General features: G+C 41.0%; 1 protein-coding gene across 1 annotated transcript in view; it reads left to right on the top strand.

Moving 5' to 3' along the window:
• The window catches only part of PRKG1 (protein kinase cGMP-dependent 1), a 304,417-nt gene that overhangs the window by 184,129 nt on the left and 106,818 nt on the right, over positions 1–13,470 (top strand). The window contains exon 5 of the mRNA XM_015866197.3: positions 329–392. Coding sequence (XP_015721683.1) covers positions 329–392 — 64 coding nt within the window. The remainder of the gene's footprint in view (positions 1–328; positions 393–13,470) is intronic.

The raw sequence follows: 13,470 nt of genomic DNA, 5'->3' as shown, positions 1-13,470 counted from the left end.
ATGTGGTTGCATTGCTAATTAGGCTACTGATGACAGGCGTTTTTTAATTAAAGTTGTTACAGTGGTTCTTCCCTACCTCAGAAATGTATGTTGTGCCCATGTGTTTTGTTTGATGTCGCCTGGGAATTTTGTTGACTCAGTCAATTTCACATTACTCATCCTCACCATGGGTGCATTTCTCTCCCGTCTTGACCAGGAGATCAAGTCTGGTGTGGAAGATCATTGGCAACTGAAATTCTACCAGGGCAAAAGGCATCTGAAATAACTGCAGCTCAGTTTAAACAATATACGGAGATATGCATTAATTAAAATTTCTCTTGTATTGCAGCGTTCCCACATTCCAGAGCCTTCCTGAGGAGATACTCAGTAAGCTTGCAGATGTCCTTGAAGAGGTAAGTGCTTTTAATTTTGAGAGCTAATGAGTTCAAAGTTTGTGAGCCTTCTGGTAGCACAGCTTCACGATTTCACTCCCAGTTATGGTTGACTACTCCAGCATGTCAAGACGATGGGAGGAGTCATGTGAAAAAAGTGAATTCATTTCTGAACGGGGCTTACATATCTTTAATTGGATTTCCATCCAATTGAGGATCAAAACATTTGTTTCCTGTGTTGTGCACAGAGGAAACCTTCTGCACTGGGTCACTGGTGGAGAAGAGGGCATGTGAAAATGCCATTTCCTTCCAGATCTGATGGGAAACTTATGTTAGAGGACAAAACCAGGCCTTAAAGGAGGTGTTATGGAAAAGCTACTCTTGTTAGAACTACAGCAGAGATGGATGGTTATAATATATGTCAAGGTATTTGAAAGTCTAGAGTTGTGCCTTGCCTACCTGGCTGCAACTGGTATCTTATTAGTGCCAGGCTCTCAGTGAGTCTTATTTAAAATCTTGTCCTGTAAGCAAATGTGTAAATTGGATGCAAAATGTGAGTTGCTGGCTGTTTGTTCAGATAGCTCTCCATTCTGGACCTGACAAATTGCTTGTTACTGAACGTTACAGAAACTGTTAATAAAACCTTTCAAAATGTAGCCTTGTGTGATTTAACTGTAGGAAACCTGTGTACAACAACAGCGTTTTATGTCATTCCTTGTTACTTTTCTTTTTGTGTTTTAAACACATGCCTTGCAATAAGAGCCAGTCCTAATAAATGTTTATGGGAAAGTGTTTCTCTGTATGAAGTACTGCCTCTGCCACTGAGTAAAAGAAACAAAGCTGCTGACATTTAACTTGATTTTCAGAGCATTGGTAGGACATTTCTTTGCCTATTTATTTAGTACACAGATGAATTTACATGTTTGTCATGCAACTTAATTGCATATTCATAGATAAGCTTTATTTCTTTTACTGCCGGAGAAGCCTTCAGATTTAGAGAAGAGAGCTGTATTGCCTCTTTATGCTATAAATTAAATGTGCATATCTCCAAACAACACGCCTCATCAGAAACAGGTAGTTAATTTGCTTGGATCACGTAACTAATGCTAAGCTCCTTCTTGAGAGTTAACAAAAAGTTTCAAGGGAGAGTGAGCTTCAAGGGGGAATCAGAACAAAAGTCAGTGAATAAATTAGGCATGAAAGTAGTAATAATTTGTAGGTTGGTCCAAGACCACTCTTGTTGATTATAAACACTGAGGGCAGCTACTATAGCCGTGTTGTAAGATTTTTCCCAGTCCTTACTGGGTGATCTGCAGGATATGGCTCCCAAAACAAATTGCTTCCAGTTTCTGATTTGGAGTCATCCTTGTTATTACTTGTGTTTTGTTTTTCTTTTTACTTAGTGTATTTTGCATAAACTATAAAATCTTACTATCACACAGTGCATCTTGTTTAACAGTATCCAACATACTAAAACCAGGCAGCAATAGCCTTACTTTATCCTCCCTGTCGCTGTAGCAAATGTTGAATAAAAGTGACTCATTCACACAGTTAGAAGCAGGGAAAAATCTTTCTTAATGTCAATGTTTTGTGCAGTTTTTCTTCTGATATCCTTCTATGAATTAATGCAACGCTTCTGTCCTACATTCTTTAGATGATTTCTAAAAAGTGTTAACTAAAACCCTGAAGAAAAGAGAAAAAAAAACCACAAAAAACCAACAGGCTGTTTAATTGCCCATTATCAAAATCAAACCTGGGGATGGCATTAAGAAGACAGAAGGAAAAAGGTCAATATTTGATGATATAATTTCATTTCTGGAATTGGTGGAAATACTAACACGAGTCACTTAGCATAGATGACTCGAATGAGAATTAACAAATTACTGGGGAATTTCCCTTTCAATTGCAGTGGTTCTGACTTGTGTATGATCACTCAAATCACTGCAGTTGCTCATGGTTTATAGGCATGTGGAAGTCAAAGCACATATGTGGAGCTCAGCATTAACAAATCCAAACTCAAGCTACCTATTGGATTGACAAGGCTATAGCTGCTCCCACTTCCAGGTCCTTTTCCTAATTCCAGGCTGAAGTTTCCCTGGACCCAAGCTGCCATAAGCTGGCACTTGTCTTGTAGGTGTAACCTACAGCCAAACAATAGCCAGATTTGGGCACAGCTTCTGCAAGTGCCTGAAGCCTGCCTCTGTATCCTATCTCAATTTTGTTAAATTAATATATCTTAACGTAACACAGATGTTTTCTAATTACACATTGTATAGTTGACTCTTTATTTACATTTTTCAAGATGTCATGTAACGACTGCAGTGATTTTCACCTCCATGGGAAGCCGAGCAACCCTTTCAGCAGAGGTTGATTTAGCTTGGCTTTGATGCCATCTCTGTTGAAACAGCTCTGCTTGGCCTGTGATTTTATTGCGTTGTTTATCCTTGTGCTCACTGAACATAATGCATCAGTCAATGAGTAATATGTTTCCGCAGCTACAGACTTGATGTTTGTTTTGCTTGGGCTCTGGTAGTATTAAGGAGGTGGTTTGTACAGTCACTCTGTCTGCCTGTAGGATAGTCCCCTCAAAGTACTTGTAACTGCTTGCCAAAAACAAGCTTGATGTGTGGGAGAAAGCGTCAGTGACGCAAAGTTCCTATGAGATTGATCCAAATGATTGGATAAGTAGAGAAGGCAGGTTTAAATTACTACGTTTTGAGTCACACATGCACACATTGTGATCGGCTTCACCCCTGCTTCAAATAGACCGAGCTAGTGGCAGAGGTAACTGTCTGGGAGAGGTGGGGAAGCAAAAGTTAATGATGTTAACGCTACGCAGGGGGTGAAGGACCAAATTAATTAGTTATTGTGCATGACAAACAACATCCTTAGTAGAACAACATCATATCATCCCTCTTTCACTGTGTATTTGAGATGTGAGAGATAATACTAGTCTCTAGAAAAAATATACAAGTGACATTTTTCTATTATCCCCAATATCTTATTCATCTTCCTTCCATAGTTCTTGCTTTTATATACTTTTCTTCAGCTGAAAAAATTCTTCTTGACTTTGTTGTACCCTTGGCAGCTCTTTGTTAAAAGTCAGTTGCTCAGTGACAGTTGCCTCTGCCATGTATTCACAGTCTTGGTACCTAACAGCATTGAACTGGTAGCAAAGTAGATTCTCTGTTGTTGCTGTTATTTGGTTTTTTGTTTGTTTGGTTGGTTGGGGTTTTTTGTAAAGCCAGTTGCCTTGTTTATGTTTAAATATTGAAGTATTAATGTAGTAAGAAGAGGTAAGTTGCCAGCATGTGGCCTAAACATTACTGTGTGCCTTAACCCCATCCGAGTGCTGTGTGTCTCAGGTGTCCAGATGCCTGAATCAGCTGTGTAAGTATCCTTGCTCTGTTTCCTTTTGGAAACAGTTTGTAAATGCACCTTTTTCTGTGTCTGTAGTAAAGTTCATTTTTAAGATCATGCAGCCTTGACATTCTGTGGGGAGCGTGTAACAGAAGGAAGGAAATTACTACTTTTTGGAAACTAAAATGTGTTGGAACACCCCCAGAATGAAATTAATGTGAGCGAGGCTCTGTTCATTTTGAGTCTTGGCCTGGCCTCCAGACTCCAGACTTCATGACACCGTGAAGCTGTTTTAATGTGTTTAATGGGAAATGAGAGAAGAAGCGATGTCTGCCCCAGTCTTGGAGTCTAAGAGCTGTCACATCTTCTCTCATGGTAGCAGAGAAATAGGTTTCTCTAGGGACTGAGGAGTCTCGAAGAGCCTTGTGAGTCAAAGCACTGAAAATATGTGGACAACGTGTCCAATGTTGGAGTTAATGGTTTTGGTGGACAAAGTAAGAACAACAGATGTTGCCTACCTGGACTCGTGCAAGGCCTTTAACATAGTCCTACACATCATCAATTCTAAATTGGAGAGATATGAATATGAAGGCTGGACTATTCAGTGTATAAAGCAGAGTGGCAATCAGTGGCTCTATGTTCAGGTGGAAATTAGTGACAAGTGGTGTCTCCCAGAAGTTAGTTATGGGACTGGTGCTCTTCAACAACTTTATCTGTGATATAGATGAAGGGACTGAGTGTACCCTCTGTGAGTTTGCTGATGAGTGGAGCAGTCAATACTATAAAGATGCTGGATTAACTTACTTTCTTCCCTCTTTATTCCTAGTGTGGCCAAGGGCAGGAATGGGCTAGATGCGAGCATGGGTAGTGCTCAGATCTTGTGGGCTCTGACCTCCCTTTCTGTTTTTCCTTAGGACAAAAATTACTTATTTCATTGTGTCCTGGTTTCAGCTGAGACTGTGCTAATAGCACAGCAATGCTGCAGTTGTTGCTGAGTGCTGGGAATGCTCAAGGAGGTGTGGTGGAGCCTGGACAGCTGGCCTGAGTTAGGCAAGGGCTTATTCCATAGCACCTGACAGCATGTGGGAGGCTATAGAGCTGTGAGGAATGGGGACCAGCTTAGGGATTGGCTGGGCATTGGTGGGCTTTTGTTGTTGTTTTTATTTTCCTTTTCTGTCTTGGTAATTATTTTTTCTTTCAACCCATGAGTTCTGTTTTGCTTCCAGTTTTCTCCCTCATCCCACTTGGGGGAATGAGCAAACAGCCGTGTGGTGCTGAGCTGCCTGCCAGGTTAAGCCACAACACATTTCCATCTTGAAGTTGGTTTCCTTTCTCATAGCCTTTTCCTCCTTTAGGTATATCCTTTGTGTCATTCAAACATAAAGCTTATGTCCTTGAAAGATTTATATTGAGTATCAGTATTACGGTTAACAATACCTTATAATTAAGGTTGTTCGACCTTCTCTTTTTGGAAACCATTTCCACTAGTGTATGATTTTGATGGCTTATCCATTAATCTCCAATTATTCCTTGCAGCTGCTGGCCTACAGGTGATTTTTCTAAAGTTTTTTTCCCCAAGTTAAACTAGTAATCTCGTTTCAAAGAGTGAGATTGCTTTGTCTGCATGTTGGGGATGGATGTGTAATCTTCGTACCTGTCTTGGGTTTCTTGATTTACATAAGGCTTTCAAGATAGGGGAAAGTGGTAAGAATGCAGAGGGCCTGGAGAGAATAATAGGTGATCATATGATTTAGAAGTTTTATAGTTACAAATGCATAGAAAGGGGTTGAAATACGGTTTCACATCCATTTCTAACTGTGAGATTTTCTAAATCCTGTGTACTTGATGTTCCTTCACTGTTTCAGATTTAGTGTGTTAATCCACATCAGATGTTATGTATGAATCTGAGCAGAAAAATATTGTTCCTTTTCACAGATAATGTCAAACCTTACTACATCAAATATATTTTTTCCTATGTATTATGTATCCAGGGCTGTAGATACCTCTGCTGAAGTGTGTACTCTTAAATATGATTTAATACAAAATTCCCCAAAATCAGGGATACCAGCCACTTAATTAACAAGTCCTAGGCTTTGTCCTTTTAATGCCCATTCTGGGTTGGGATTGTATTTAGACCCTGGGTTCCTTATATTCCATGTCTGTTTTGGAAACTCTCACTAGAAGTGCTATCTCAGAATCTTAACTTATTGTGTTATGGAGTCCTAAGTGCTGGTAATGTGCTTTCCCGTATCCCAGGAGGCCTTGGTTTGGCAACCTCATTGATCCCAAAGCGTGTGTTGTAGTAGACTAAAGAAGCTGCCAAACTCTTTGAGCAGTACAAGGGCAGAGAAATGTGTTAAATACTACAGGCTGATTATGCCAAGCCTGAACTCTGTTGGGGCAGCTCACTGGGTGCACATAGAGCGTGTTCTGGGAGAATGATCTCCAAGTGCTGAAAGCTTGGATTGCAGCAACACGTCTTAAGCCATTTAATTAATGCCACTGTAAATTTCTTTGATGAGAACTTCTTTCCACTTTGTCTTTTGTTTCTTGGGGTTTTATTCTGTTTCTTTCTTTTTCCATTGCGGGGCCTGTGCTTTGACAGCTTCCACGCTAAGATGCCAACCATCCTTCTTTCTCCACCTTGTGAATTTAATACAGATTAGAAACTCCTGTGATGCCTCCATTTAATTAATGTAGTCTGAGTGCAGTACTCTTTTTATGTGAAATCACATGGTTAGCAGTCGGTAGAATGGGAGAAATACACAAAGTTAATTAGCTTTCAGTGTAATCAGTGCTTTTTCCAAATAAGACTAAGGATCATCCTTAGGCCTTATGTAGTCCTCAGCTGACCCATTCTGCAGCTGACAGCTGTTTCCTGAATGTAGAGCTCGATGGCAGATTATGCTTGGACCAAAGGTGACTGGCAACAAATGTATAACGCTCTGGCCTAGAAGTGCAAACGAGGGGAATTACAATAAAAGCAAGGAAGAGCAAGAAGTTTGGGTTAGGAAAGATTTTTATTTTCTATTAGAGCTAGCGCTCTAATAGAGTATGTTTAATATTTACCAAAGGAGCTTTGGGATATAGTTGAAGTGCTACGTGTGGGGGAAGTGAAACAGATTCAAATTGCCATTGTTTTATATACAGTCAGAATTTCAATTTCTGATGGATCTATTTTCTTCTTATCTCATTTGAGAAATTAATATTTATGAAAACATACTCCAGAAAATAAGCATTTTGGGTCTACTGCAAAGAAAAAAACAACCTCACACATTAGGAAAAAAAGGCAGTTGGAAAATATAATGTGCAGCAATACGACAAAGTAGTCAGCTGCAATGTTGAGAGCAATGGAATAGAACTGCATCTTCCTCTTGAGTATATGATGCTTTTTTTTTGACCTTTAAGCCTATGCACTTTTGAGCATAGGGCCTTTGACTGACGCTGCTATGGAGCTGATGCCTACCAGCATGTTTTGATCAGTGAAATGTGTGTACATTCAGTGTATATATGCTGTATTTTCTACTGCAAATTGCAGCAGTTCAAAGAACTCCTGCATAAGAAAAAAAAATATCAAGGAGTGCTAAGCTAATTGGAAAATAGATCATCATCTTTCTTTGTCAGGGTGTAAAATACAGATAAATTACCTAAATATGATTCTAGAATATACCAGGGAGAAACAGAAAAACAGTCATGTTTTCTTCTACCTGATGACATGACTGTGTAGTGATGCTAACTTAAAAATTGCTCTAACATTTGCATTGGGATAAAAGGTATCATTTTGATAAAAGCTTTTCTTATTCTGCTTTTCTGCAGCCTGTTTAGGCACTTTAAAGGCAATGATGACTGACCTCACCCTTAATTATCACAGCAGAGGAAAGGAATTGTTTGAATATTCCCTGGTCCTGACAATATATCAAAACCCTCAACATGCATTTGTACATTAGAGTTACCATCCTGATTGCTTTGGTAAAAATGAAGGTGATGTTTCTTCCCACAGTAATTAAGTCTTACATCTTTTCCCTGTTCTTGCTGAAGCACCTGCTTGCAATGGACAGAGGATGCTGAGCATGTGTCTGATGCCACACAACTCCTTCCTTTGTTTGCAAGAAGCCATTCACTGATGTTCAGAGTAACTTCTCGAAAGTCTGGGGATGAGAAAGGATAACTTTGAGACTATGCCTTTTGCACACAGCAGAGTACGACCCTCCAGTATGAGACTGGGCCCAAGGCAAGACAAACACGTATCTAGTGAGTTCTTCATGCAAGTGATGAGTGAGTTCTGTATAAGCACTCAAAATTTCATCAGCTGAATGGTTCAGTCTAGCTAGAACATGGTTGTTTTGTTTGTTGGTTTTTTTAACTTAAGACTGCTTTTTCATGTGAAAGAAAACAAGAAGATCAAAAAGAAGATGGAACAGGAACTCTCCTTTTGGCTTCAGTAGGTCAAAGGCTGCAGTGGAGCCCTGGCCTCTGCTCAGTGTAGAATGCAGAGATCAAATGGCACCAATGGAACATGAATTAAATCCCCAGTATGCAAAGAAATACCTTAGAACATGAATGTTAATGCAACTAGGGCAATCTTGTAGTGCCATTTAGTGTAACTCTAGAATTCATTATGCTTGTGTTCTGCTCATCATGGGCTTTTTCTTTAGTAATAGTTCAATATTCCCATCTTGGCTAAATATATTCATGGCAATTATAACAGTAGCTGAGTATTATAATGGATCGAGAAGAGGAGGTAGCTGAAGTGCAGGAACGTGCCTCCCCACCTACAAAAGCTATAGGCTGCTCATCGGCATAAAGCATTAGCTCTCCTGGCTGTTCAGCAGTGTCCTGCAGTAAGGATGGGAAAGCCACTGCTTTTTTACTATTATTACATATATATTTTGTAACCATGGGTTGAGTGGAGATTAAATCCTCTTTGTGATGACTCCGTGATAAGGTGCTCATTTACAAAGCTGCCACATTTGATGATGACCATACCTGGTTGCTCTGACAGCTTGGATTAAACCCAGCTCCGACCTATCTGGAATGTATTTCTGTACTATCTGTAAATGGATTTTTCATCCTGTCCATCACAGCCAAAAGAGAAAAACAAAACAGACAAACACAAAAAAAAAATACCATTAACAAAATAACCTCTGGTTTTGCTTCTAATCTTCGATGATTTCCAGAATTTCATAGATATGAAAAAGGGACTTAAGGAAGTCTGTAATGTGTCATTTCTGTGAGCAGATGAACAGATTCTTTGTTAAGCTTGCAAGATGGATTTGAATGAGTGGTCACAGCAAACCTCCAAAGATCCCAGTAGATGTCTCCTGTGTGATCCAGCCACGTGCTTTGTGTTCCATCACCTACTAGCTCACAGCAGTTTGTAAGAGTCATTGTGGCATGCCTCGATATTGAAACCTATTGTGGCTTTGTTTGTGTGAAGAGGCTGGAAGGAATGGACAAACACCTGCCTATTTACTGTCTTTAAGTAAGTTTGAAAGTTTGGCTCCATCTTGTTCCAGCATGATGGGCAGAGTACAAATTCATACAGCTAACAAAAGTAGAGTGTTAATACTTCTGTTGCTTAGTTGTACTTAACATGGTACAGCATTGTTTTCTCTCAGTGATCTACCCAAGAGGAAAGCTGCACACAGCTGTCACTGTCTCAATGCCTCCTGCATCAGCTCAGGCCCAGCAGCCTGATTAGCAAGGAGCACCTCTGGGGCTGATAGCAGCACCTGCTGGAGCTGTTCTGACAGCTGGGACACGTGTCACCTAAGCTTTGTCTCTGCATCAATGAGGTATTTACTTTGTGCAGGGGAGAATGAGACTGGGGGCTTCAGCTTGCTGTAATGGGAAGCCTGCAAGGAGATCTCATGGCTATTTTTGTCCTGTGAGATCATCTTCTGTGAGCGTAATCTAATAGCAGTTTCCAAAAATGCCTTATTTTAACCCATATATCATGGATTACATCCATACACAGGCTCACGTTGGTGGCAGTGAGCTTGCCTGACTTGCCTCATTTTTGTTTTCTGGAACCAAGGAAACAAAATCCAACCTTATTTGCAGATGTTGCATGATTCCAGACTCTACCCCCACATGGTATAAAGCAGAAAAAAGTGAGTTGCTTCTAGTAAGGCTCCTTTTATCTGTAGAAGGTGCATTGTCTGCACTTTATCTGTGAAAGCAGAAAAATATAATTAGCAATTATGTTGAATGTTAATTAATTTGATGGGTGTTTTCCCTTTGATTTAAACTCTTTTCCACTGGCTTCCCCTATAGCATTGCCCACAGTGACACCTACTGGCATTTCAAACAAGGGAAGCTTGCAGGCTGTTGCCTCCTGGGCCAGTCATGTGGGGGGATGAATTAATAAAATCCAGAAGATGGAAAACGTGGCCCTGGAGACACCTCTGGCTGCTAAAGGAACAGCTCTGGACCAGGCTGTGGGTGCTGCCTCCCTACTCTGTGCTAGACATCGTTTCTTGTCTGCAAGCTAAATGAGAGCCTCCAGTAATGGCAACAGTCAGTAATCACAGCTCTGTGCTTAGGGAACAAGCAAGCGTTAGAATGAGGAGATGCCTCCCTTCCATGGGCTGCAATGGCTTCTCAAAGCATACCCCTGCTGGCAGGTGTTTCTGTTGCCAGGGTGTTTATTTTCCTTGGGTAATGAACTTGCCTGTGCCCTTTCGCGTAGCTTTCATTTTTGTGTCTGTGTATTAAACATTCAATTAAGGTCCTGGGGTTATATGTGAGCTAACTTCTTATTTGCCACTATTGGTGTGGTATTTGCAGTATCTCACAGTTGTAATAATAGTAATCGAAAGTGTCTTTTTGATAACAGAAATCCATTTTATCCTTAATCCATGAAATACTAGGCATTGGATATCTTAATAGATAACCACAAGACTCAGCTGCTGGAGGAAAGCAGAAAGGCATTAGGAATGGAGTTACTGATGTGGTAAAATTGAAATGGCCTTATTTCCATACTGAGCAGAATGCAACAAAACAGCCTTTGATATAAGTTTTATTTACATTTTTAATATGTTTCTGTCATCCTTAATAGGAAATCTTTAGTGAAGCTTTCCAAAATGAAATTTCTGACTCTGTAGGGGTCTGATCCTGTCTCCCAGAAACAAGGATGAGGGAACAGCAGGTAACTGCAGGGCTCCCTGTTGACTGAGTTTGTGTGCCATCCATCCAATAAAGCCACCTCCTGAGCTTTACATACCAACCTTCACTCATCAGAGCCTTCTTCTGCTTGCCAGCATTGGAAGGGGGAGTGCTGGAGTCACCAGGAGGAAAGATGGAATGATGTGTAGCATCAGCACTCCCTGAGGAACTCATTTGGTACCAGGGGGAGCCTTGTGAACATCTTGGTCCATCTGCAGCTGTAGTCATGATACATCAAACAGAGAGTCCTCCACTTGGAAAACCTGCCTTGCCCACAAGCCATTACTGGGCAGCCTTTTCCTTGTGAGTACAAAACCTGGAAATTGAAGTAAGCAACTGTCAATAAAACAGGTTTTCCTCTTAACAGTGAGTTCATCATCCATAGGAAGAGATTGCTTGGTAGTGGCTAAATCCTCCTCCTATGTAGTCTGTGAATGGAAACGAGCGGCTGGCTGTCTGCTCTAGGAGTGCTTTGGTTCAATAATGGGTTATCAGGATAAGTGAAGGGTGTGTTGATTTTGGCTTTATGTGTTTCTAAGGATGGCTGATTCATATAGTTCATACTGACCCTAAAATGACTTTAAGGATGTGTTCCTAATCCTCGCAGCATTCAGGGAGTTGGGCACTGCTGAGAACTTTGGCCTTCCATCTGCAATCTTAGAGGATTATGGAGATAGGAGCATGGGACTGTACTTGAGTGTCATACACAAGATTAGGGTATATGGCTTTCGACCCTGTAATGGGGCAGGAGTGAAACTTATCCCAAAACGTGGCCTCTAGAGACCCCGGAGAGTTTGAAACTTTAGCCTTAAGTGGAACTGCTGGTGTATCCCACATCTGAAGGACAACAAGGATCGGGGACTGGCACAATTCTGTTTTGTATTGTGCTGTCCTTGGCTTGGAGGGTTTGGGAAGGTGAAGGCAAAGCCCAGTCCTGTTGTAAACGTACCCCAGGAATAATAGGGGGGATTTACAGGTTTTCCACGTGCTGTCAAGTGGGAGCTTGGGGCATTCCATCATTGCTGTCTGTCAGGTGGAAACGTTACAGATGCTTGAACCTGGTTTGCCAGTGTGGTGGAAAGATGAGGTCAGTTGCTTTCTGAACATGAATTTTACAGCAGATGACTTGCAGCTTGATCTCAGAGCTGTGCTGAAAATGAGAAGAGCCATCTTTCCAGTACGTTAAGTGCTCATCATCCTCAGGCTTACATGCCAGATGGGAGCTGATGGGTTAGAGCACACAGGGTTGGGTTAGCATCTCCCCAAAGCCTCCTGCTCTGCGCACCAAAGAGCACTTTGATCCCTGCTCCTGTCATTTGATTCTTCATCAGCAGCTTTGATAGCAGATGTCCAGCATTAGGAATGAAATATTAGCTGCCCTCTGGACTCCATATGCTTGGGGGGCTGTAATGTGGACAGACCGCCTCAGCTATCTGATTTGCATTTTCCACATTAGGGTGCGAGTGGACATCTGTGGTGTTAGGAGGTCACCCGATCTCAGCACATCTCACTGCATCTAAGCAACCCCAAAAAAGGGGGACAGTCCCTGTGAGGAGCAAGGCGTGTGCTAGGAAGGCACTGACATAGATGACAAAGCCTGGAAGTCAGCTCCCCACTCAGCTGCAGGCTTCTGGGGAATAGCCAGGGCTGTGCTTGGTTCTTGGTTTAGAAAGTCCTGGGAAATAGGCATGAAGGGATCTTTCGATGGAGACCTGTGTCTTTCAGATAACTCTCCTCCAATCGATGTTACAACTCATGCTGAAAAATAAGACTCTGAAATATCTCAGAAATAATATAAAACAAAAATAACTGACTACGTTTGTAATTTAGAGGGAAGACAAGTGCAAAAATAGCTCATTGCTGGGAAAACTTATGATACCACTGCAGAGGAAAATGCTGATGTCCTAAATCAGGGCATCAGTGGAACAGATGCACTCTCCTATTCCCATCCCTTCTGGTTTCAGTTTGTTGTTCAGGGCTGGGAAGTGTGAATAATGTGCCTGGTGTTGCTGGCATGCACTTTTGTGAGTGATCTTTTACTGGAGGTGAAGGTTTTCCCTGATGGTATAGGAGGGAGATTTATCAACTATCATGACAAGCAATCTTGTGTCTGTTGAAATAAGGTCAGTTCCGCGCTTGTACACCCTTAAATCCAAGTTGTAATTTTCCACAAAAGATATAAGATATAATTCACTTTTCTTTGCAGTTTAGAAAACTCATGAAGTAATCTCTGGATCAATGTGCCATCCCTGTCTGGTAAGGAAATAGTCAGCTGTCCATTAGCAGTGCTATGTCTTGTGACTGAAATGGTATTTCCTAGTGTTGTTCTGTTTTTCTTTTCAGGACTAATATTGAGATACACTTCAAAAATGCTTTAAAGCCCACAGTAGATCTCATCAATTAAATACTAATACATCTAGTCACTGCATGAGAGATAGATGAAGGTGTTCTGGTGTAGGGTTAATTCTTTGTATTCTCTGTTAGTAATCTGAAGTTTTATTGTGTTGTGAATTATTAATGTGATTTTAGTTTCATGTTTCATTACCCTTTGGACAAAAGTTTGGAATAAGTT

This window comes from Coturnix japonica, chromosome 8, assembly GCF_054131305.1.
Source record: "Coturnix japonica strain WE chromosome 8, WE-NBRP24, whole genome shotgun sequence".
NCBI lineage: Eukaryota > Metazoa > Chordata > Aves > Galliformes > Phasianidae > Coturnix > Coturnix japonica.
This window is presented reverse-complemented; position numbering and strand designations above follow the sequence as displayed.